Source organism: Orcinus orca, chromosome 15 (genome assembly GCF_937001465.1).
Source record: "Orcinus orca chromosome 15, mOrcOrc1.1, whole genome shotgun sequence".
Taxonomy (NCBI): Eukaryota; Metazoa; Chordata; class Mammalia; order Artiodactyla; family Delphinidae; genus Orcinus; species Orcinus orca.
The window spans coordinates 70410388-70436839 of record NC_064573.1 but is presented as its reverse complement, the minus strand read 5'-3'; the positions used below and the strand labels follow the sequence as shown (position 1 = coordinate 70436839).

The window sequence follows — 26452 nt, the reverse complement described above, 5'->3', positions numbered from 1 at the left end:
CGTGAGAGCGCAGGGAGTAGCAGGCGGGAAGTCGGGAGGAGAAGAAGGAAGAGGAGGACGAGGAGAGGCGGAGGAGAAGAGGAAGTCCCCCATGGCCACCCCGAGGGGAGGCGGGACGGTGCCCGCAGGGACTGGGTCGGCCGGCGAAGAGGGGGCCGGGCCTGGCAGCTCCGCTCGGGCTCAAAGGAGTACTGGCCGCAGGGCGCGCGCTCCCCGCCGACTCTCGCGGAAGAGGCGGGGGCGGCGGCGCGTGCGCGGGGCCGCGGGCGAGGCGCGGGGGGGCGGGGCGGGCGCGAGGCTGAGGCGCGCGGGGCGGTGAGCGGGGCGCGCGGGGGGGCGCGCGGCGGGCGGGGGCGGGCGGGGGCGCGCGGGGGGGCTGCCCCGGGGCGGCCCCCCCACGTCGGGGCGCGGCGGGCGGCGGCGGCGGGAGCGCGTCCCGTCCGGGTCCTGAGGAGCCGCCGCCGCCGCTCGCCAACATGGCGGACCTGGAGGCCGTGCTGGCCGATGTCAGCTACCTGATGGCGATGGAGAAGAGCAAGGCGACTCCGGCCGCCCGCGCCAGCAAGAAGATCGTCCTGCCCGAGCCCAGGTACCGGCTCCCCGGCCCGCGCCGCCCCCCGCGTCGCCGCCCCCCGTGGCCGCCAGCGACACCCTGCGTCCGGGAGGGTCGGGCGCTCAGCCGCCGCTGCCCCCTCGGCCGGCGACCTCGGGGAGCGGGCGCTGCAGGGCCGGCCTCGCCGTTCCCGTCTCTGAAATGGGGCATCGGAGGGCTGTTGGGGGGACTCCGGGAGAGAGCGCCCCGAAGTGCCCAGCGCGGCGCGTGGCGCGTAGCGAGCGCCCCAGCGAGGTGTGGTGAGGATGTGGTTGTGACTTCGCTGGACCAGCTCCATCCCTGTCGCCCCTTCCTGCCCCATCTCTGCCTCTCGGTCCAGCTCCATCCCTGTAGTCCTCCCTATTTCATTGCTGTGGTTCCTTCCTGCCCCATCCCTGTCCTTCCAGCCCCATCCCTGTCCTTCCAGCCCCATCCCTATCCCTGGCCCCATCTCTGTCATCCCTCCCCTCCCCTCCAGCCCCAACATATGGTCCCCTGCCTGCCCCATCCCTGTCCCTCCTTCTGCCCCATGCTTGTCTTTCCCTTGTGCTCCATCCCGGTCGTTCCTTCCCTAGTTTCTGTTCTGTCCCCCATTCCAGCAACGGCCTCCCCTCAGCTCCCTCTGGGCGCCTTAGCTAGGGAGTGCAGGCGAGTTGCCTTTTGCCCCAGGCACTTAAATTGGTGTTTTCAGTGCTTGCTCCCCTTGAGGTCCACCAGTCCAGTCAGCTTCCTGCACTCCTTTTCTCTTTGGTGCCTCCAGGCAGTAAGGAGTGGATTCTGACCCACCCGATTTTCTTTTTGGTACTAAGTGTGTCACCTGGTGACAGATCCGCTGGTGGCACTTTATTAAAAGGTTGAAATGGGACTCACTTAAAAACGCACGTTGAATGGGTGATTCCAGGCAGGAATTTGTTGTTTAAATTACCGGCAAAGGGGCCGATTGAATTGGCGAGGGTCTTGATGAGGTCCGTACCAAGTTGTAATTTTTGTCTTAAAAATGATTTATTATTGATGAAGTAGTAAACGGCTTGATTAGTTCATATCATTGGCACCACCCCAGAAAATATCATGCATCAGATTAATAGAGTTTCAAATAGTGTATCAAAAGATTAGCGTTGGATTTTTTTTCCCCTTAGCTTTCCTAATTAACAACATCATGAGGGGTACAGCAGATGTGTCTCCTTGACACTAAATAGCTCTTGGTCGATTGATGATAAAAAGAGGCATCTTCTTTATGGTGAATTTAAGACCATGCATTTTTGTAATGTATTGGAATCTAAAACCAAAGCTGTTCTCCATTCGAAAGCATCAGTTCTTCAAGTGTTATATACATCTAAGATTGCTTAAATGTTACCTCGACGTAAGAAAAAAAGCATCTTTCTTGTGATGCTGAGGGATCATCAGATTATTTTTACAAATCCCTGAGTCCAAGCCCCACGATATAGAAAATATCTTTCCCTTTGCGTTATTCGTTGTGAAAAGTCAAATTGTGTAAACGAAGACGTGCTTCCTGGATGTTTTTTGTCTCGCTTGCCCTTCATAGCCCCTGCCTCTTTTACATTTTGCAGGGAAAAACCTACTTTGATGAGTGAAGACAAGCAGGGAAAGTAAGGGAAGAGTGGAGGCCTTTTGGAGTGTTGTGAAAGCAACACTCCTGTTCCAGACTTTAACATATCCGAAGCTCGCTGATGATCAGTGCTGTTTAAAATTTCTGGCAAGTGGGAAACTGTAAAACAGTAACCCCCAAATGAAACCTGAATTTCATTAAAAAAAAAAAACCCTCTACATTTCTATAAATGTCATATATAGTGCTTAATTTCTTTTCCTCTTTTTCTTCCTTAAGGGCAGGGAGTCCCAAATATATAAAGTGTCTATATGTAAAATCAACAAATCTTAACTCATGGACAGTTTTTTTTGAGGGGGGAGGGTGATATATAATATTACTAAAATTAGGAACTGCTGTTCATTTTTTTTTCTTGGTGTTTTGAACTTAATATGACTTCTGCTTTTTTCAATGTCCCTCTTAAGAACATACTTACGTGCTTAGGGTATTCACTTACTTGTGTGAAGGCCTTTGTTTTCGGTGGCATTCTTCGGTAATGCTTTCTTTTAGGGCAGAATCAGTGACCTGCCAGCAGATTTCTCATGACATTTTAGAACTGAGACATATCAACAGGAGAGTAATTTTAGGAAGCGGCTCTTTAGTAATTGTTATTCTGTTGCTGTTTTGTTTTTAAATAGACTCGAATTAGGCCATTGGAACCTCCTCCAGAGATTCCAATTTGTTTTGAGTTTATCTCAACTGGCTTTAGTTTTGTGCTGTGACCATTTACATAGTAACTGCCACTCCTTGTGCTGTGTTAGGATTCTGGTACATAGAGATTATGAGGTAAAACATCTTGCACATTTTTTCTCCACGACTGTATAGCAGTTAGTGGCCTACCTGCTCGATTTTGGGATGGGGGTGAGAGGTTGCGGGGATTTCTAGCTCTGCTAAGCAAGTTAATTTCATGTTGAACTGCCTCAGCATCATGACTCAAAAGCCTGGTGTGATTTCGCTCTTTGGTAAGAGATACAGGTAACATGTTTTCTGATAAGAGTTTCTGTCTCAGCTTCATTTTGGGGTAAGCCCTGTGATCACCAGTCTTGGGCATTCTTGAAAAAGAGGTTTGCTTTGTATTTTCAGTATCTAAATGGGAAGCACAGAACTTGCCATTGGTCTATCCTGAGTGACTTTTCTTTCCAGCTAATTATTTGAAGCCACTGAGTATTCTGTGTGCTTCCTTATTTCACTTACTTTGCCTTTTCCCCAGTTTTGCACAGAAAGGCAACAGAATGAAGCAATAGCTAGCTAATTTCAATGAAGTGCGGGGTGTGCAGTCCCCTGCCTATTACGGGAGAATCTCAGAAAATGGAACGTTCCACCCTGGGGAGATTTTGCTTCTCTGAGATGGCAAGAGGCAACCATTTTGTTAGGCTGACACATTATTCAGTTAACGAACCAATGAGTGCAAATTCTGGAAAAGTTGCCTATTTGTTCAAATTATATAGCTGCTTTAGTTTACTGAAACATTTGTCGAGCTAATGTAGCTGATGTGCAGGCCCAGCTCATTCATGTGTGCATGCCAGTTGTTTTATGCCATGTCAGAGAAGAAACGCTTTTATTTAATAGGGTCTAATTCAGAAGCCAAGGCCTACAAAGGGTCAGCATCTTAAGCCCTGGAGGGTTCAAGGCAGCTTTTCCCCTGGGCTCACTACTCTTGTAACTTTTTCCGCACAGAGTGAAATTCAGTTGACTTGAGGTCACACACACTTGCAAGAGGTTGAGTCACATAAAATCCATCTTTCCTCTGGTGTTTCATTTCTGTTCAGTGGACGTTGAAAATTTAGGATCATCCATCACAAAGCTTGTCCTTTCCAAGTGTTCACACGCTGTGCTAGGAAGGTCTGAAAACATTTCAAAGAGCCTTTCTAAGTTTCCGGGAGCATTTTAGACCGTCCTGAAAAAGGTGTGTGATACTGTTTATTCCATTAATTCAGTACCTGGTTGTAGAGGTGTTTTCCTGAGCCAAGCAGAGGGATACTGTGACCACCCTGGCCGCAGCCTCTTCCTTCAAGGGGCTTACAGTCTAGTGGCAAATACACTGGGAGTTGAGAAAGATGTTTACTTTCATGTGCAATTGCTTGAAGGTTCTATTTAACTGTGGACAAGTAGCACGGAGTGGATTTTACTATTCTGTATTCACGGAACACATTATATCTGCTCAGTGTCTTATAGTAATTTGTTAATGATCTCCTTTGAAGAGCTATTTAGCTGTAACATATATAGTAATATGGTAGTGTGCATCTTCCTATTTTTAAAACTATCATGGGTAATTGATCTTGAAAAATAGCTCTGTTTTCTTCTGATGTGGAAATGGGGTTTATTCTGTAATTTCCCCAACTCCAGTCAGCGAGTGAGTGGTGGGTGACTTGAAAGATTCCCCTCCGTTTGGGTTGGAGGGTATTCTATGCCTGCAAGCCCAACTCTGAACTGAAAAGTTAAGGTTGAAAGAAGGAACAGCCTTCAGGAAGAAAGCACTCTATCGTCGATAGGAGCATTTCTATGCATAGAACAGTGGTGGTGGTCTTGCTTCTTTTTCTCTATGCGACACTTTCCAAATGTAATTTGTTTTGACCTTTCAGTTACTACTTCATTCTCGGTCAAAGTTAATTTGTGCCAGCGACTTGAAGATGTAAGTGTGGTGTGTGATCGGCAATTCTTAGAAATAGACGTTCCAGTGCAGTCAATTTGGGACCCAGAATATGCCCAAGTCAAGCGTTGTGAAAGGCTTTGCATCGAGAGCCCAGTCGATGTCTTTGAGGTACAGGCAGCCCCAGCTTTTAGAAGCGATGTGTTCTCAGAGACAGCCTCTTAAAAACACCTCCTCGGTACACTGAATCGGGTTTTGCCAAACATCTGTGTGGACGGGGACGGACACTGTTGGATCAGATGTCACAGCTCAAAGAAGGGACGCTTCTGTCTTTATCGTGGCAAGCAGAGTAAGAGATGCCACGGAGTAGAGAGGGCACCCGGGGTCCCTGCAACCCCGACAAGCGAGAGAGAAGTTTAAATTCCATGAAGTAGTGATATGACAACTACCATTTGCCGAGAGCTCGCCCTCTGCCAGGCAGTTTGCATCGTGAGTGCATCTGTTCCCCACAACGGTCCTATCAGGTCGTTAGCATCAGCTCCGTTTTCCCAAAGGAGCAGGTGCTCAGGGAGGTTTAGGAACTCAGTCCAGGTGACAGCTGAATGTGGCCGAGGCAGGTGCAGGATTCAAGCCCAAGTTTCCCAGAATCTGGGTCCTTTCCACCTTGCTATGCTGTCTCACCAGAAAGAATAGCGAAGACCCCCACGTCTCATTTTGCAGGGAATGGATGAAATCGCGAAACTTTTTTTTTTTTGGTTGGGGGAAAATCATTCTGCGTGCCGATTCAGTCAGCTGCCAGGGTGGCATTGGGAAAGTCAGGACCGACCTCAGAGACTGATCGAGACCAGCTATTCCTCTGGGACCTGCGAAAACGGTAATTACGACTAAGTGAATAAGCAGTTTCTGCCTTTTTCCCAGGAGGAGCTCAGGGGTTAAATGCCTGTTCTGTTTAATAGGAGAAGGGCAATCTCGCTGCTGTTAATGAGAAATTGTATAATAATAGACCGCCTCACCCCCTGGCCACCCAGCAGGATTTCTCTCTTTTATCATTTAGAAAAGAAGGGCAGCTCAGGCTGCTTACCTCCCACCTGCCCCCACCCCTAATTTTCCATATCTGAGAAAAGGGTAAAAGGGACAAAACAATATTTTTGGCTTTATTTGCAGTAAAAATCACTTTCTCATTCAAATAATCTTCCTCTGTTAATAAAACTGTGTATTTGAAGATGGCTGTAGGTGAAAATGCATTCTGTGTGCCTGATGGTCTGTCCTCAGTCTCTGGACTTGAGTGGTGGGGAGATGGAAATGATGTACTTGGCAACTTTTGCTTTCTGGTTGTTGAATCATTTGTCAGCTAAGTCATTTGCATGCTAATGAGGTTGTTCTGGACCGCCTCTGCTTGTCCTCTTTTTCACTTCTTTATCCTTCTCTGTTTTTATCACTGATTAGAAGTTAGAACCCCTGGGCCTTTTGGGACTGCTGTATGGGTCTGAAATGCAGCAGGCTCCCCATATCCTGTAAATATTTCTCCTAATTTTGGAAGTCTTCTTTTGGGTCACCTGTGCTTTGGCTTCAGTGTGAAGCAAAAGCACATTGTAGTACTTTATAGGACCATAAAGAAAAAGCCCCTTAGAGAATACAGTGAAAATATTTTTGCAGCTCATATATTTTGTGACTGATTGTTTGTAAGAGTCAGCTTTGACCCAGCCTTGGACTTGTACTCTTTTGCTCTCATTTCCTTCTTCCAGGGTTTCAGGAGCAGGAAAAAGTGATTCTATGAAAGTAGCCCATATGAAAGTAGCCCGGCCAGACCTTTATCCTTAGTGAACTTGAAGGCCAGTTGTCATCACTGGCCCCTCATTTTCCTGTACCCTCCCTCCTACCTGCCGTACTGTACTAAAAGAGAAAGTTCTAGACTAGGAAGTATGACCCTGATTCCACTGGCAATTTGCCATGGGCCGTTGGTAAGTCACTTAAATTCAGTTCAGTATTATATTCAGTGTATTCAGTTTCCCCATCTGTACAATATGATATCTATTCCTTTTTGATCACAGAATGTCCAAATAAAAATCTGTCTCTTGAGAGCATTTTCTATCCATACATTTGTGAGCAGGAGAGAACATTCATTTCAAACACAGAAAACTCAAGAGAAAAAAGATCGGAAGCAGTGTGAAAAGATAATTTTACTTTAATTTACACCATAGGTGGTGGTGGTTGTGATTTATATGCAGTATGAGACATAACACCTTAAAAAAAGTACAAAACAGTAGGAGATAAAAGCAGTATTGCACGGAGACCCTTGTGCCACGTGCTCAGAGAGGGCGGGCTTGGGAGGCAGGACTTCTGAAAAGTTAGAATGTTGACCCCTAGACCCATAAGTAGGTGAATTTCCCAGATTTCTCCTCAGTGTTCTTCCTCTAGCTGTTTGTTGTAATACTGTTTGTCTAGAACCTTCTGCATGTGGTGCTTTGCGTGGTTCTTTTCCTTTCTTTCCTCCTTCCTCCCTTTTTTCTTCCCTCCTTCTTTCCCTCCCTTTTTCCCTCCCTTTACTTCCTTTCATCCATCCATCCATCATCCAGTAGGCTCTGGGCTATATTGACTTCAGTACCTAAGAGTTCACAAGCGTGCCACTTTTAAATATAGATAACTAAGCAATTAAGAGAGTTGACATCCTCAAAAGGTCTTTGCTTCAGTAAAATGCACCAAAAATCATAATCTAAAAGCAGCTGGCTTCAGCATATTAGGCATAAGGTGATGCATGCACTCTAGTCTTCCTCAGACATTCAAAGATCGCATCTTAATAACATAGCAGTGTCATATCTCATGTTTGAAAAGATCTTGGAGGGCATCCAGTCTAGTCCTGCATTGGGTGGGCGACCTCCCTCTCTAGCATCCAGCCAGGGTCATCTTTGGGGAGCATCTCTGGAAGCTCCGTGGTGTTGGAAAGCTCTCTTTGTAATTCATTCTGCGCACAGGTCTCTTGCTCTCCTTTTGTGGGCTTGCAAAACAAGTTTAATCCCGCCCCAAAGTAATGCATCTTCAGACATTTGAAGGCAGCTACCCCAGCCCAGAGTAGCTGCTATGGGAAGCTGTCCCCTGTTCCTTTAGTTGTTCCTCATATCATGCTGAAGTCTGCACATTGCTCTGTAATCCACGCTCATCAGTCTGAACATTACCTAGCTGAGTAAGAATATTAAAATTGATGAAGACTAAAAAGGTATCTGCAGAGTTACTGTAATGAATTTAGTGATGGCAAAACTGTTAAATCCAAAATCAAGTGTATGGTCAAGTCCCTTTAAAAGTTCCATTATAGGGAGAACCTTTTTGGTTCCTTGAATGATTTTAAAAATCATTATACCAGTTTGATTAGGGGATTGTTTCCATTAGTCAAAGTTTGGAAGTTAGGCATGGGTTACATGTGCTTTGTGACAGTGACTGCCCTTTGCCAAGTGCAAAGTGAGTGTTAGGCACTGTGTATTTCTTAGATAATCATGGGCTAAACTATTTCAGGAAGAAAACGAGCTTCAATTAAGTTGAAAAGATCATCTTCTGAGGGTTAGAGAGCGTATGTTTCATATATTCTAAAACTTACAACTCTGGTAGCTGTGGGAAGCAGCAAGTTTCTTCATTTGCAGCAAGAAAACTTTCTTGATTAACACCTCCTTGGTATTTGTATTTTGTGTCATTAAGTCAATCCGTTGCTCTTTATTATCTAGAAAGGTAACTGGTTATATTTTCAGGTCATTTGTTCTAAATTTTCTATATCTGTATTGCTTTCAATAAGGATTTAAGTTAAAAATGAACTGAGATGGGAAGGCATTTACACAGCTGTTAAATACTGCAGGCTTTCATTTTGCATCATGAAAATGTTTAAGGCTTTGATGACATTTTCGATGTATCTTCTTTGAAAAGTACAAGGCTTTTGCTGTTGGGTGTAAGGGTGGGGGGCGTCTATACCCCATGTAGAAATGGAACTAACCCTAATAGAAAAGGTCAAGGGACTTTCATATTCATCTTTTTTTTTTTTAACATCTTTATTGGAGTGTAATTGCTTTACAGTGGCGTGTTAGTTTCTGCTGTATAACAAAGTGAATCAGCTCTACATATACATATGTCCCCGTATCCCCTCCCTCTTGCGCCTCCCTCCCACCCTCCCCATCCCACCCCTCCAGGGGGCCACAAAGCACCGAGCTGAGCTCCCTGCGCTATGCGGCTGCTTCCCGCTAGCTAGCTACCTTGCGTTTGGCAGGGTATCATATTCATCTTTAAAAGGCCCTGCTTTTTTCACCTACACGTACTGTTTCTTTTCTCATAATGACACCCTAACTGGGACAGGGATTATGCAATAATCACCACAACATTAAGCGTAGAGTAGAGTGTAAAGTTTTCCTGCTCTCTTTTTGTGTTCCATTTTGGAACCGCTCCTTCTGTTTTGTTTCCAGTGGCTGTGGAGGAAAATGTATTATTTTATGCAAAACATCCCACGTAGAATTGGCCTAGGAGGGGAAGGTGTTCTCTGCACAACAGTAGTTTCCAAGCAAGGGATGAGAGGATGCTTATGTTAATAACCCCCACCCCCGCCCCCGCCCCCGCCCCCGCCCCCGCCCCTCCAAAGAAAAAACTGTAAGAGTTTTGTGTTCAGGGATTTCTTAGGGTTTAATCATTTGGTTTCTTTCTTTCTTTTTTTCTTTTTTTTAATTCCACGTGGAAAATCAGCCAGCCTCTTTATGTTTGTGTCCTTTAAATAAAGTGCCCTGCTTGAGAGGGGATTGGTATTTCAAATTAATTATTTTTTTACAATTCAGGTTACTCTGTAAGAGAAGCTTATTTTCTCTGGCCGTGTCATGCTGGAACAGTTTGATGAACTGGAGGCTGGACGCTCCTTCCTGTAAGATCAGAATTTGAAGTTAAACATTATGGCCTGTGGGTGTCTCACAAGTCTCTGGTATAGGGTAGATGGTGGCAGAACAGTAGAAAAAGCCAGACTCCAGTTCTGAAGGGCCTCAGTGGTTCTAACCTGATAACATTCTTTCCCTGCTCTTAAGAAACAGTCTCCAGACCTGGGGTGTGGATTGGATCAGTATTAAAATGATCATGATGGGAGATCTACTTGCTGGGCTTAACAGTTAGGTCTGACTGTGTTAACTTGTTAAACCCAATGACATCTGATGGTCATCTGTTTCATATTTATGCAAGAGATTTGAATTCAGAGCACAAAAAACCCCACTAATACTTGTATATAGCGCCTTGTAGTTTTACACGTATTGACTCTTTCTTGTTAGTTTTTACAGTTATTCTCTGTAGTTGGTAGACATTTGAAAAAGAAAAAAGAAAATTACTCCAGACATGTCCATGTGGAGACAATGAGAGGGGTATTTTGTCTGTTTGGGGGAAAGCTGGTACTCTCCTGGGACACCAGTGTCTTTCCTGTGGTCCTGGGGGCTTCCCCCTGCCCTTCAGACTCAGAAACTGGATTCTGTCATGGCACTGAGTCTCTCTCTGCCTCTTACTGTGAAGTTCACATCCATCAGCTGAGTCGGCCCGACTAACGCCTTCTCTTCTCTTCTCTTCTTCGAGCCCGGTGGTTCTTATTTAAAGACCCCTTTGAGAATCCGACGAGGTAGAGGCTCCCACCCCTCAAAGTGCACTGACTCACATGGTCGATTTACCTGAAAAGCCAGACTGTAGGTGGAGTGTCCGATTTGCTGCTTTACACTCAGCACTCATTCTCAGGAGCCTTGTGCCTGAAGTCCCCATGACCGGAGAGTTCTCCCCTGCAGGCGGCCCTCGTAGAAGAGACGCTGTCCTCAGAAGGTGACACAGGTGGTGCAGGCCTGTGGCTGGAGGGGTCAGAAGGCCTAGCCCCCTGGCTCGGCAGCTGCAGTAGCTGGGACCAGGTCATTTCTCCAGGGGGTGGCTTTACCCTGGATGTGGAATCCTGGAATTCCCTGACAGTGAGAGGCCCCTGTCCACATATTCATGTTTCCTGCTCTAACTGGTGCCAGGCCCCCACTGGATTCGATCCTAATTTATATTTAGGATATAAATTCCTGTGACACATTGTATGGAGATACAGAACGTCCAGCATCTCAAATGACTGAAGCCACAGCTTGTTAGCCGAGGAGCCTTTGGCATTTCTCTGCCCTTTGTGTTATGTGTTGATTTAAAATTTTCATTCTCCGAGAGCAAGCTTTTGCCCTTATTTTCAGATTCTTGGAAACGGCTCCACAATACTCATCATCCCCATTTTAGGAGGAAATTCAGGTTCAGAGAGAAGCTAATTGCTCAGGATCACCTTGATAGCAAACGGCACAGTTGAGCCTCAGTTCAAATTCTGTGCATTTTAATAGACAACCTCAGACTGCCTTCCGCCACATGAATCTTCTAAACAAAGAAGTTTCTTGGATTTGGGTAGCGGAACATTGTCAATTTCAGATGCTAGTAACACAGTTTGAAATGCATTGTCTTCCTTCAGTTGGGTGATCTACTGCAGGGATCTGATGAGGTGATCCAGTAGCTTACATATATTGATACTTTCATTATTTTCCTACCTCAGACACACTTTTGTAATTTCAGATGCACCCTTATTTCAAAAGCAAAATTAAAATTCACGTCTCTCCCTGTCTGTAGGTAAATGGGGATCTTTGGCTTGAACATACTTGTCAGTTACTCTAGATGCATTAAGGATTTTTTTATGTTACATTTATTAATCTTGTTAGTGGTACCTTCTAAATTGTGGTAGAAAATAAATGAAGCAGGTTGCCTATTAAACCTTCATACAGAAAGGTCGTTGAGCTCACATTGGGATGGGGTTCTGTTTGTCAGAGACACTTTAGTGACCCAATCCACAGCTCAACTTCTTCACCTGCTCTCCCCGAAAAAGAAATTCCCCAGGTAAAACGCCTTATTGATCACTGCTGGCAGTGAAAATGGAGCACCAACTGTCTCTGGAAAGCGGCAATGAAAAAGGTAAAGAATTAAGCATTTATCTTACCTTTCAGTACGAACTACATTTTAAGGTAACCAGAACTCCCTAGTTGGTCATGGGAGATTCATCTTTACAGAAGAATAGCAGCAAATCAGAAGGAATGATGGAATTAGAAAAAGAAATCATCGTTTTGCAACGTTTACTGAAAGTATTGATTTAGGCAAAGATCATCAGTGTATGAAACCACTAAATGAAAGGTAGATGGGGGAATTTTAAGTGGAGAGGTCAGACTCTCACCATCTGAATTTTCACATCACTAACGTTGGGGCTCAGGACAGGCCGACCCCAAAATAGGCCAAAGTGGCGTACTGATTATTTTGAATTAAGGTTACTTAAGAAACAACCAATGGAAGAAGAACACTTTGACCCTCCTTTGTCTCCAGAAAGCAGGAAATAAATCTCCCATGTGAAAGGTACCCTCCCCGCCCCAGGAGGTAGAGAGACATCCTTATCACCAGAGATGGCAAATTCGGGCTGGCCTGAAAAGGCTGTGTAAACAGACCTTGTTATTACTTCTTCACTAATTTATGACCCCAAGCCCAAATGTCTTTGTCTTGTCAGTTCTTCACAGATTTATTGTTTCTTTGTCTAAGAAGTATAAAAGCCACCTGCTTTGGTCCTTTCTTTAGGTCCTATTTCTGTGAGACTTCTGTACCTATGAATTAAATTTGTTCTTTTCTCCTGTTACTCTGTCTTGTGTCCATTTAGTTATTAGACCGGGCTAAGGAACTCAAGAAGGGGAGGGGGGAACTTCCCCCTCCCCAACGCTGAGGGGAAATAAATGCGTCTCCTTGTATGAGGCAATATGAAGACTATGTAGTGAGTATTCCTGCCCCCAAAGGTGGACTTGCACGGACTCAAGCTCAGAGCTGACTTTCAGCTCACAGGACACACGGAGGTAGAAGAACAGATTGAGTGACCTTATGAGGAAGCAAACAGGCAAATCCAGAATGGGGGCTATCCTCCAGGACTGCGGTCCTGGTTTCCTCAGTAAGTCACTGGCATGAAGATAAAAAGTGGTTTGTGGGGATGGACGGGTGCTCGAGAGTAAAACAGGTTTCAGAGATATAATCATCAAAAGAATGTGTGGATCTTGATTTGATCTTGATTCAAACCCAACTATATGAAAGACACCTCTGAGAGAATCCTGGAAATTTGGTTTAGGAAATGGGTATTAGATCTTCAGGATTTATTGTTACTTCCAGGGTGGGGTTGGGAAGTGATAACGGATCATGCTTATTGGAAGGAAAATGTCCATAGTTTTTAGAAATGCAGATAGAAGTAGTAAAGGTAAAACAACATGTAATCTGAGATTTGCTTTAAAATGCTTTAAAAAAACGGAGGAAAAGTGAAGGGGAGGATGAACGTAGCAGACTAAAATCTTGATAACTGTTCCTGAGGTGTTGATTGACGGGTTATGGGCATTCATTCTACCATTCTCTACTTTTTGCATGTTTTTTTTTTGGCGGTACGCGGGCCTCTCACTGTTGTGGCCTCTCCCGTTGCGGAGCACAGGCTCCGGACGCGCAGGCTCAGCGGCCATGGCTCACGGGCCCAGCCGCTTCGCGGCATGTGGGATCTTCCCGGACCTGGGCACGAACCCGTGTCCCCTGCATCGGCAGGCGGACTCTCAACCACTGTGCCACCAGGGAAGCCCTACTTTTTGCATGTTTGAAAAATTTTACAAGAATTTTTAAAACCAGTAGAGAAGATCGCTTTGTGTGAGGATCAAGGCTATCTTCGGGTAGGGCTGACGATAACCTTGTTGTTGTCCCAATGTCACATGTAACCAGCACTGGTGACTTAGGATATAAATTCCTGTGACACATCGTATGGAGATACAGAACGTCCAGCATCTCAAATAACAGACTGAAGGAAGGCTGATGTGCTTTTTGGAAACTGCATTAGATGACTGAAAGAGAGCCTCTGTGACACTGATTGCAAAGATATGGATAGAGTTGTAATAAATGCATTTGCAACCAGAGTTCTGACTCATCCAAGTCGTGTGGACAGATTTACAACCTTTTGACTGGAAGACTTCTCATCGAAGGATGAGAAAAAAAAAAAAAAGATCGAAAAAGATTATCCAAGGGAGAAAGCATATTAAGACGTGAGACTTTAGAAAACTGTATCCATTTACTCACTGAGTATGGAAGACTTCACTGAACCTCATTCAGTCATGAATATCTATTAAATCATAGCTCTGATGTTTACATTTAGCATGCTATTTAAGATGATCTATCCTGTAAGCATACTTTCCATGCCTAATGAGACTCTGCAATGTAATTCTCTCTCACTGAGGTTACTTTAACAACTTTCTATTTTTAAATTATGTGACCATTAACTTGTCAAAACATTTCAAAATAATTTCTTTTATTTATAAAATAAATATATAAATTTCTTTTATTTATTTATTTTTTTTGCGGTACACGGGCCTCTCACTGTTGTGGCCTCTCCCGTTGCGGAGCACAGGCTCCGGACATGCAGGCTCAGCGGCCATGGCTCACGGGCCCAGCCGCTCCGCGGCATGTGGGATCTTCCCGGACCAGGGCACGAACCCGTGTCCCCTGCATCGGCAGACGGACTCCCAACCACTGCGCCACCAGGGAAGCCCTCAAAATAATTTCTTTAAAAGAAGTGTTTTCTAATGTGTTGCTCTAAACCAGACCTCACCAACAAATTACCAATAAGACTGGTATGAAGAAAAACAAAACTTTAAGAGAAGTCAAAACAAATCTGGATAAATGGGGGAGTTACAAGATATTTCTAGACAGGAAGACTCAGTATTGAAAAGATGTCAGTTCTCTTCAAATTAACCTATCCCAATCAGAATCCACGTGAGAATTTTAAAGAATGTGATAAGCTGATCCTCATTCATCTAGAAGAGAAAAAAGGGCAAAAATAACCAGTAAAATTTTGAAAAAGTTAAACAGCAGGGGTCTGCCCTACCGAATATAAAACATTGCTATAAGAATTAAAACAGTGTGGTCTTGTTACAGGCACAGACTCATAAGTCTTGTTTCAGGCACATAAGACACACAAGTGGCAGAGCATGCAAAAATCTCCTGTGTATGCATATTTATATTCATCTATATAGTAAAATTGGAATTTGGCTTGTGAGCAAAGGTAGCATTTTGAGTCTGTTGGGGAAGGGGTTGTGCATGATAGCTGGCCATCAGGTAAAGTCATAACCCCTCCACATTGTAAAAAAATAAATTCCCGAGTAAAAAAAAATAAATTCCTGAGCTCTGATGAGATGATCATCAAAATATTAAAAATAGAAACACATGAGAGAATATAGTTTTATTACTCTGGGATATAAAGGGCTGTCCCAGGTGAACCCCAAACCTGGAAACCATAAAGGAGAAAATGAATGAATACATGACACAGATGAAGAGTTCTTGTGTGATAAGTGGTATCACGTACCAAATTAAAAGATGAGTAGTTGAAAAATTCCACTGGATGATCTTATACGGAGCAAGTTTTACTTTGTAAATCTGTTTGCCTAGAGAGGGCTTGTTCTCTGAGGTTCTGGCCTGGTTCACATTGTCTTAGGGAAGAACTGTGAGAGGGAGACAAGGAAGCTCAGCAATTGTATCCAAGTCAGCATTTTTGCCAGTTGTAGAAACAAAATGTCATCTGTCAGTCCTTGGAAAGGAAGTGTTTGCTTTATATATTTATTTATTTTTTGGCCACACTGCAAGGCACGTGGGATCTTAGTTCCCCGACCGGGGATCGAACCCGAGCCCCCTGCAGTAGAAGCGCAGAGTCTTTACCACTGGACCACCAGGGAAGTCCTGAAGTGTTTGCTTTAAAAACAAAAAAGCCATGAAAAGCTGGACATTCATCTCAAGGGTGGTAATTTAGGTATTCTCGCGTAGTTAGAAAAATAAGTGAGTCCAAAAGTGGAGGCTGTATGTTGTCTGGCAGTTTTCTCTGTGTGTGTTTCTTTTTAACCTGCTGCCGTCCTTTGTCCGTTTCCTTCAATTATTCGGTGCAGGCTGGCATGGCTTATCAGATGCTGCACGAGTGGTCCCGTTGCTTTCTCTGTCACCTCATCTTTGCCAGGGGCCCCTTGGGATCTGGAGTTCAGCTGTGTTGCACTAGACTCTGTAGGTCCCTGTGATTGCCCCTGTTGACACGTACCTGTGACACTGCGTTGGGACTCCCTGCTTACTCCACTGTCACCCCGCTAGACATGGCAGAGACCATGGGCAGAGACCGGGTGGACCCACTGTGTATTCTGAGTGTCATGCACAGTGCCTGGCTCGTGGAAAGGAGACACTTCCTATCTTGGATGAACGAGTGATTAAGTGAACAGGCGATGGATACGGAGGTGTGTATGTTTACAGTACACTGGGAAATGATACAGTGGTGCCGTCTGACACACAGTGGAAACCGAAGTAAGAGGGCTTGCCTCTGTAGGGGTTGGCGAAGGCCAGTGACCCTGACCTGGATCCTGGAGGCTGAGCAGGTTTTCACGTGAGGAGAGGCATTAGTGGGAATGGCATTTACAGAATTACAGAGCAGTGAAGAAATCCTGCGTGGCTACCGTGTGAGGACAGAGGGAAGATATGGTTGATGAGGTAGCCTGGGGCCTCTTTGGAAATGCTCCCCATAACGTGCCAGGGAGTTTGGACATTGGGCAAAATGTGAGGCCCTTGGGATCTTTTTTTAAAAACTTATTTTATTGATTTAAATCAATAAAATTTATTTTATTGATTTAAATCAATGAAATTTATTTTATTGATTTAAATCAATAAAATTTATTTTATTGATTTACAGTGTTGTGTTAATTTCTGCTGTACAGAAAAGTGATTCAGTTATACATATATATGCATTCTTTTTCATATTCTTTTCCATTATGGTTTATCGCAGTATATTGAGTCTAGTTCCCTGTGCTATACAGTAGGACCTTGTTGTTTATCCATTCTCTCTATATAATAGCTTGCATCTGCTAATCCCAAACTCCCAATCCATCACTCCCCCTCTCCCCTTCCCCCTTGGCAACCACAAGTCTGTGAGTCTGCTTCTGTTTTGTAGATAAGTTCATTTGTGTCATATTTTAGATTGCACATATAAGTGGTATCATACGGTATTTGCCTTTTTCTGTCTGACTTACTTCTCTTAGTATGATAATCTCTAGGTCCTTCCATGTTTCTGCAAATGGCATTGTTTCATTCTTTTTTATGGCTGAGTGTTATTCCATTGTATATATATATATATACCACATCTTCTTTACCCATTCATCTTTTGATGGAAACTTAGGTTGTTTCCATGCCTTGGCTATTGTAAATAGTGCTGCTATGCCTTGGGACCTTTTAAATGAGAGAATTCCATGAAAAATGGCTCTTAGGAACAAGGAGGATGATCCCAGCCCTCCTACGGACTCTCCTTGGCTCCAGTTTTCCCATCCTCTGATGCTTATTCCACACAGACAGCAAGGTAGCCATCAAGTGAAGCTGCTTCTCTATTGTTGCTGATGCAAACGTATTTTGAGAGAAAGATAAATGGATTCAAAAATGATTATTGTAACCAATTTGAAGGGACGGTTTAGATCACAACGTTTTAGTAACTCTGATTAGGTAAACTTGATGAACCCATAACTTCGTTCATCCTTCATATTGTATCTGTTCGGGGTAACTTTTGTATTGATGGTGTGGTTCTTTTTTTTTTTTTTTTTTGCCAGTGAAGTTCAATTATGTTTAGTGTCACTTTAATATTAGGTAATATATTGCAAAAGAAAAGGCATTAAAAACAGGATGTGGATTGTCAAAATATTGGAGGAAAAAACACAAAGGAATTCACATTTAGCTTAATTGGGCTGTGGTCTCCTGAATATAGATCGTCTCACGTGCTGTTGTTTAATGCTATGCAAATTGCATACAAGACTTTTCTGCCAAAGATCTGGTGAACCGAGGAACCTTGGGAAGAGCTGACAGTATGAAAACTCCTTTTGCGGGAGTTGAATCTTGGTATGATTGCTTAGTTATCCTATCTTAAAAAAGCCTGCCTTTTGGGTTTCTTGACGGTCGTAACGATAACAGCTCTTATTTAGGCAGTGCTTCTAACAAAGCCATCTTGCTTAATCTTCACAACTACCTTATGTGTGACTAGTTTTTTTAGGTGATGTGTCACATATTATTTGAAATATTTGTTTAGACGCATTTTACTTTGGACATCAGAATAGAACAGAATTAAACTTCACATAGAATATAGAGACTTTTAATAATGGGAGGTATGCACAGTCATCCTTTGGCCAGTAGAGAGCAGATATCTGCTCTTTAAACTACTTTAGTAGTAGAAAAAATTTTTAAATTATGATACAATATTTATTATTATACTTACCTTGCATTTATGTAGCAGAACCCCAGTAGGTCATGACAGGTAGGGTTGGTATATCACCAACCAGTTGGTATTAAATAAAAAAAAAAAAACCATTATGCCCCCAATCGGTATAGTATTATACATAGTAAGTATATATGCTTATTTTGATGAGGTATGTAAAGTAATGGTCCAGGAATCTGGAGGCCATATTTTGATTTTTTTAAACTTTCTGTAATGAAAATTTCAAACATGTACAGGAGAGAATCATACAATAAATTTGTTGCCACCACTCAGCTTTATCAATAATCAACACGTAACCAATCTTGTTTCATCCATACATTGTTTCCTTTAGGTTATTTTGAAGCATACCTAGACATGGTATATATCATTTCATCTGTAAATATTTCTGTATTTCTAAAAGATAAGAGCTCCTAAAATACCCAACATAAGCATAACACATTGCTACTGCTAAAAAAGTGGTACTTGCTTAATATCATAAAATATTCAATCTGTATTCACATTTCTTCAGTTTTTTTACAAGAAATTTTTTTTACTTGAATTGAGTTTTAAATAAGGTTCGTATGTTACACCTGATTGTTATATCTTTCAAGTCTTTTTTGAACTATAGGTTCCCTATCATTTTCCCTCTTGAAATTTTTTGTTGAAGAAACTGGGTCATCTGTTGTGTAGAGTTTCCCACACCCAGGATTTTGCTGATTGCATCCTTGTGGTATGATGATGATAATAATATCTCCAGCTTTATTGATGTAATTCATGTAAAATAAACTACACATATTTCAAGACTGCCCCCAGATGCCAGCTGCAATATGTGTCTAAGGTCTACCTGCATTTCTGCCTAACTGACTACACATTTTGGGCTTCCCATGACCTTCTTAGGTTTGAGATTTCACTAGAACAACTCACAGAACTCGAGAAAGTCCTACGCCTATGATTATTTTTACTGTAAAGGGTACATCTCAGGAACTGCAAAGTGGTTGTTACGTAGGGCAAGGTCTCATGGGAAGAAGTGGAGTACAGAGCTTCCACACCCTCTCCAGGAGTGCCACCCTCCCAGCACATTGACGGGTTCATCAACCTGGAAGCTCTCCAGACCTCATCGTTCTAGAGTTCGTATTCAAGTTTCATTACACAGGCCCCATTGATTAAATCATTGGCTGTTAGTAACTGAACTGAGTCTCTAGCCTCCTGGAAATCAAGTGGTAGGGCTGAAAGTTCCAGTCGTCTAATCACATGATTGGTTCCTCTGGCAATCACTCCTGTCCTGAAGTTATCTAGGGTTTTTCCAAGTCACCTCATTAGCATAAACTCAGGTGTGGGTGAAAAGGGCTCCTTATGAATAAGACATTCCTGTCACTCAGGAAATTCCACCGGGTTTAGGAGCTCTGTGCCAAGAAGCAGGACAGAGACCAAATATCAATACATATATTTTTAATTTTACTGTATATATCATTTCCAAAAGTTTGCTCTTGCCTCTTTGTTATCAAACAATATGTACTCTTTTTTTTTTTTAAGTCTGGCTCCTTTTACCCAGAATAATTTTTTTGAGATCCACCCATGTTATATCAGTAATGTATTCCTTTCATTGTTGGATATTATTATATTATATGGATATCCACTCATTTTTATCCATTTGTTCACCTATTGGGGGCACTTGGGTTGTTTCCAGTTTTTGATCATCACGAGTGAAGCTGCTGAGAACATTCATGTACAGGTCTTTGTATGGGTGTATGCTTTCATTTCCCTGGGGTAAATACCTAGAAGTGGAATCGATGGGATTTTATAGTGGTTTGTGTTTAACTTATTACAAAACTGCCCAATTGTTTTCCAAAGTGTTTGTTTCGTTTTACATTCCCACTTGCAGTGTATGAGGATTCTGGTTATTCCACGTCTTTGCCAATGCGTGATAAGGTCAGTCTTTTCAAATTTTAGCTACTCTAATAGGAGTGTAGTAATATCTCATTGTGATTTTAATTTGCCTTTTCCTAATGACTAACGTTGTCGAGAATCTCTTCATATGCTTCTTTGCCATCCACATATCTTCTTTGGTGAAGTGTCTGTATGCATCATTTGCCCATTTTTTTAAGAGGGTTTTTTGTTTTGTTATTCTTCAGCTTTGAAAATCCTTTATATATGCTGGATACAGTTCCTCAATCAGGTATATGATTTGCCAGCATTTCCTCTCAGTCTGTGGCTTGTCTTTTAATTCTCTCCAGTGCTTTTTTTTTTTTTTTTTTTTTTAAAGAAGATGTTGGGGGTAGGAGTTTATTAATTAATTAATTTATTTTTGCTGTGTTGGGTCTTCGTTTCTGTGCGAGGGCTTTCTCTAGTTGTGGCAAGTGGGGGCCACTCTTCATCGCGGTGCGCGGGCCTCTCGCTATCGTGGCCTCTCTTGTTGCGGAGCACAGGCTCCAGACGCGCAGGCTCAGTAGTTGTGGCTCATGGGCCTAGTTGCTCTGCGGCATGTGGGATCCTCCCAGACCAGGGCTCGAACCTGTGTCCCCTGCATTAGCAGGCAGATTCTCAACCACTGCGCCACCAGGGAAGCCCTCTCCAGTGCTTTTTGAAGAGCAGAATTAAACCAAAATTCAATAACAGAAGGATATCTGGACCTCTCCATATATCTGGAAATGAATCAACTCAGTTATAAATAACTTACAGTTCAAGGAAAAAAATATCAAGAGAAATTAGACAATAATTTGAATTGAATGAACATGAAAACAGACTATTAATATCTGTGAGGTACAGTTAAATCAATGCCCAGAGGAAATTTTATAACTTTAAATGATTATATTAGAAATGTTTAAATTCAGTGATGTGACTTTTTAAGAAATTAGAAAAGTAGCAAATTAATCCCACATGTAAGTTGTAAGCATTTAAATAACGGAGTGGAAATCAATGAAATATAAAATATAAATAATAGAAGAAAATGAATGAAACAAAAACTAAAGATCAGTACAGTTGATAAACGTCTGCTTAGTTCGATCAAGGGAAAACAAAAGGAAAACACAGTTTAACAGCATAAAGAATGAATGAAGAACTGTCACTAAATCTTACGGACATTAAAAGGGCAATAAAGAAATATGATCAAATTTCAGTAATTTGACAGACTGGATGAATTGGACAAATTCCTTAAAAGATACAAGTTACCAGTACAAGAAGGAATAGAAAATATGAATAGCCCTATATCTATGAAAGAAATGGAATTTGTAATTTAAAACCTTCCCACAAAGAAAATTCCAGGCTCAGATGGCTTCACTGATGAGTTCTATCAAACATTTGAAGAATTAATACTGTCTTACACCAACTCTTTCAGAAAAATTAAATAAAGGAATAATTCTCCTCTCATTTTATGAATCATATTATCTTGATACCAAAACCAGAGAAAGCTATTATAAGAAAAGAACAAGACTTCTACACTGAAAGCTATGAAATAGTAATAAGAGAAATTATAGAAGCTTAGATAAATGGAGAAATATGTCATATTTATGCATAGTACACTTAGTATTATTGAGGTTAATTTCCCCCAAGTTGATCTGTAGATTCAACAAAATCCCCATCAGAGCCTCAGCAGGCTTTTTCTGGGAAGAAATTTCCATGTTGATTTACAAAACTTATATACAGTGAACCTAGGATAGCCAAAAAACAAACAAAAAAACCCAAAAGGAATAAAACAAAGTTGGAATGCTTAGGTTACTAAACCTCCTGATTTCAAGACTTACTAAGCCTAAAGCAATCAAGATAATACAGTATTTTTGTAAGGGTAGACATATAGATCAATGCAACAGGATAGTCCAAAGATAGACCTACACATATTTAGTGTTGAATCAACAAAGATGCCAAGAAAATTCAATGGAGAAGGGATAGTTTTTTCAACAAATGATACCAGAACGATTAGGTATTATAAGGAGAAAAAGAACCTTGGTTCTTACCTTGCATCGTACACAAAAATAACAAATGGATCTTAGACCTAAACAAAATCTAAACTTTAAAATTTCTAAGGGAAAATATAGGTTAAAATCTTCATGACCTTGGGATGTGAGAGATTTCTTAGCACAGACCGTCTACCAAAGAAATAATCAGCACCTTGGAACTCATTAACTAAACACTTGTTCTTTTAGAAGGACTTCATGAAGGAAATGAAGAGGCAAGGTGCAGAGTGGGAGAAAATATTATTCATTAGGGAAATGCAAATTAAAGTACAAATCAAAATGAAATACTACTACACACCCAACAGAGTGGCTAGAAGTAAAAATATTGACAACCGAAGTATTGGCAACTGGAGCTATCGTATATTGTTGGTGGGAATGTAAAATCCTACACCCAGTTTTGAATGTGGTTCAGCAGTTTCTCATAATGTTCAATATAACTCACCATATGACCAACAGTTTCGCTTCTAGATATTTACCCATGAAAAATGAAAACACGTGCCCATAAAAAGACGTATACACAGATGTTTAAAGCAGCTTTATTTGTAATAGCCCCAAACTGGAAACAACGCAAATGTCTATCAACAGGTGAACAGATAAACAAATGGTAGAATACTCATACAATGACATACTACTTGGCAATAAGAAGGAACTGAATACTTCTGCACACAACAATACGGATGAAGCTTGTTTATGCCGAGGGAAAGAAACCAGACACAAAAGACAACATATTGTATTATTTATATAAAATTCTAGAACTACAGCAAGTCATCTTTATTAACAGAAAGGAGATCAGTAGTTGCTCAGATCTAGAATTTGGGGAGAGTGATTGCAAAGGAGCATCTTTTGGGGTGATAGAAATATTTGATATCTTGATTAGAAGAGTATTATATGTGAAAAACTCATTTAACAGTACACTTAAATGTGCATTTAATTACATGTAAATTATACCTCAACTAGTTTCAAAAGGTAAAAAAAGAAAAAAAAGGAAGGGATAATGCCAAATTGTTGCCCATCATTGGATGATAGAGATTTAAGTTCTACTTTTCCCATTTGGATAATCGCTTTGGGGGTTCACTTATTGAATAATCCCTCCTTTCCCCATTTTTCTGCTTTGCCACTTCTATTATGTATCAAGGTTCCATGTATGTGTGGGTCAGTTTATATGCTTTTGTTTCATTTCCTTGGTCAGTTTGTTTATCCTGTCTTAATTACTTTAGCTTCATAATAAGCCCTTTTATCATCATTCTTTTTCTTCAGAAATGTCTCAGCTATTCTTGAGCCTGTGTTGTTTTGCATACACTTCATAAAGAGCTTATCTGTTTCCGTGTTCTATGAAAAATCCTATTGGAATATTGATGGGAATTGTATTGAGTTTATAGATGAATCTGGGTAGACTTTGAGTTTCTGCAGTATTAAATCTTTCCATTCCTAACTGTGGTCTATCTTTCCATGTATTAAGATCTTCTTTACTGTCTCTCAGTACAGTTTGTAATTTTTCCCTGTAACATTCCTGCACATATTTTGAAAGATTTATTTCAAGGCATTTGATGTTTCTTATTCTGGTGTAAGTGAAATCTTCCTTCTAATTATGTTTTATCGTGGTTTATCATTGATGTATAGAAGTGTGATTTTTTTGAATATTAGTATATCCAGGGAACATTTGCTTTTGCTTTAGAAAGAAACTCATTCATCGATTTAGCAGAATTTGTCGTGTGTGTGTACGCTTTTAATATTTTTGTAAAGTGGTGGTGTTGAGGGAAAGCTTCCCCAAAGTCCTTAAGTTATTTTTCATAGTCAAGTCTCTACATGTAAGCTTGGCCCTGAGTCATGGGAAGAGGGTACTAGCTGGAGCTGTGGTGTTCCCAGCTTTAAATTTAGTCAGCTGTTTATGCAATCGTGGGTGTCAGTAAGAGGCAGCTCTCGTCAAGCCAGTATCCTTCTTTTGGGCATGTTTTTTATTGAGGTATAACTGACAAATGAAATTATTTATATTTAAAGTATACAATGTGATGATGTGATATACACATACGTTGTGAAATGAATACCAAAATCAAGTTCATCAAGCCAGTATCCTTGAATGAAGACATCCATGTATCTTCCATTCTAGGGATGGAGGCTGTCATTGTTAAAAACATGTCACTCTTCTCTTTTAGTATCCGGAGTGTGATGCAGAAGTATCTCGAGGAGAGACATGAAATCACTTTCGACAAGATTTTTAATCAGAAAATTGGTAAGCCTGCTTGTTTGTTTGGCAAACTGTAATTCCAGTCGTGGTATCGGGTGGCGCCACAATAATGTAGAAATGCAGCCCCTAGTGCTGTTACATGCTTTGTAGCTCAAGCTGGGGATGAAGGAAATTGCATGTAATTAATAAGATACTAAATGATTACTTATGTCCCTAATAATATCTCTTGTAAGTAAGCTATTGGAAAACAGACTAGTTTGGCTGTAAGTTTTAAGACAGTTTGGGAGGTTCCCCAAATCAAAGGATTGGGTACTTGGAAACCAGAAGGAAGCTCTCTTTGGACCCGCGTCTGAGGTCCTCAGCTTCTCTCACTGATCTTGTACGTTCCGTGATCACAGGGGGTTGGCATGTGTCTTCATAAACCTCACCCCACTCTTGTGTCTGGTTCCAAAGTGTGGGGCTGGCTTACTCGATCAGTTTCTCATGGGTTTATGGGTTTTGTTGGCTACTCACTCTTGTCAGTTCCACATCAGTTTCCCTTATTCCTACGGCTCCATTTGGAATCTCTACTTAGCCCGGCCACCAGGACTCCCCCTGTTGCGTACACAGAGCTCATGGACCCATGCCCACCTCTGGCCAGCGCTGGTCTCAGCCTATGCAGATGTGTGGCTGTGTAGGAGTGCTCTGCGGTGACCGCAGTTAGTGCCCTAGAGAAATTAGGACTGGACAGGAATTGCTTTGGTGGGAATTTCAAGACCCACAAGGAAATGAGACACTGTATTCTCACCTGCCTCTGAAAGGCTGGCAGCTTGTTTAAAGGTGACTGTCGGCCGGGTTAGATGAGAGCTGTCGGCCACTGTTTTTTTATCCCCATTCCCCCAAATCAGTTCCCACTGTCCAGAAATTTCCTAAACAGTCTTTTGTTCTTGAGGCTAGGATTCATCATTTGGCCTGTCATCTGGCTCTGTTGTTAACTTGCCCACAGTGATGTAATAAGCAGATCATGCTAGAGTTTTTCTGTGAAATACGTATAGCTGAATACAAGAGACCAGGAAGTCTCTTTGCATCTTGTTTGCCTCCCACAACTGCTCAGAGAAGGTTTGCGGAGGAACTGTGTCTGAGTTTTTTAATTGACTTAATACTAGAGGATTACTCTGTTAAAATTTCCAGAAATTAAAGTCTTCCTAAAGTTTCCTGGAACTCTGCTTCTGCATGTAGTTTTGTTTCCATGATTCATAGACACAGGCTGGGACTTTCCTGGCGGTCCAGTTGTTAAGACTCTGCGCTTCCACTGCAAGGGGCATGGGTTCGCTCCCTGGTCGGGGAACTAAGATTCCCACATGCTACACAGCACAGCAAAAAAGAAAAAAAAAATTTCCATAGACACAGGCTGACTGATCCCTTTGAGACTGAATATTCTTAGAAATAATTCTGGGTCGCCCTTCCGTGTACAGGTAAGGAGGTGTAGACCCAGGTTGATGAAGTGACTTGTTCTGATCTGACGTTCTCCTCCTCTGATAATTCTTTAAAGGCTCTTGGAAAGGAAACCATGACTGTAAAATACTGTAGAAAGTCACCCGGTAAAAACTGGAGAGGTTTTTTGTTTTTTTAGAAAGAGTTACAGTGATCTCCTTTGTTCAAGGAAAGCAGAAACCGGTGCGGAAAGTCTTTGGAAGTTTGTGAACCACTTTTTGTCACAAAGTAGCCGTCTATGAAGACAGTCTTCTGTAGATGTGGCTTCTGTGATAACCCACAAAATACAGTGGTCAAAGGGCGGCTGGCGTGCTCTGGAGAAGCAGATGAAGAGTAGCCTGTCCGTTCTGAGGACGACGTGGGGAGAGCCCTTAGCCACATGGAAACGTTTCATCCTGAGCATCAGGATTTGGTCGGGGAACAGATTTGGCTTTCATCTCATCCTTTATTGCTGCTTCTCGTTGCTTTCATGGTGTTTGGTTACCTGCCATCTATATAAATGCTCTCCTTTGCTTCTGATTTTGTACTGAAAAGCGGAAAATAAAACTAGCCTGATAACAAGATTGAGAAACTCCGTAACTTTGGGAGGGAAGGCAAAAAAAGGAATTCTTAATTGGTTACTTAAATTTTTAAAAATGTTTTACAGCTTTGTTGAGATATATTTGCGATCGCATAAAATTCACCCATTTCGAGTATACAGTTCAGTGGGTTCTCGTGCATTCAGAGTTGCATGACCGTCAACAAGTC

General features: G+C 42.0%; 1 protein-coding gene and 1 non-coding gene across 6 annotated transcripts in view; one reads left to right on the top strand and one right to left on the bottom strand.

The window, feature by feature from the left end:
- The first annotated feature begins 368 nt into the window (after window positions 1–368).
- GRK3 (G protein-coupled receptor kinase 3) overlaps window positions 369–26452 on the top strand; it is a 123375-nt gene continuing 97291 nt past the window's right edge. The window contains exons 1-2 of one of the 5 annotated variants that reach the window (XM_004283783.3): window positions 369–589; window positions 24201–24277. In XM_004283783.3, the coding sequence (XP_004283831.1) occupies window positions 477–589; window positions 24201–24277 (190 nt within the window). In that variant the 5' untranslated portion in view covers window positions 369–476. Of the gene's footprint in view, window positions 590–5504; window positions 5660–24200; window positions 24278–26452 lie in introns of those variants that run through there. The other 4 variants (XM_033412747.2, XM_049697816.1, XM_049697817.1 and 1 more) reach the window with 4 other exon arrangements.
- On the bottom strand, window positions 15491–15563 carry TRNAR-UCU (transfer RNA arginine (anticodon UCU)). Its single transcript has one exon. It is a non-coding gene; the product is annotated as a tRNA-Arg (tRNA).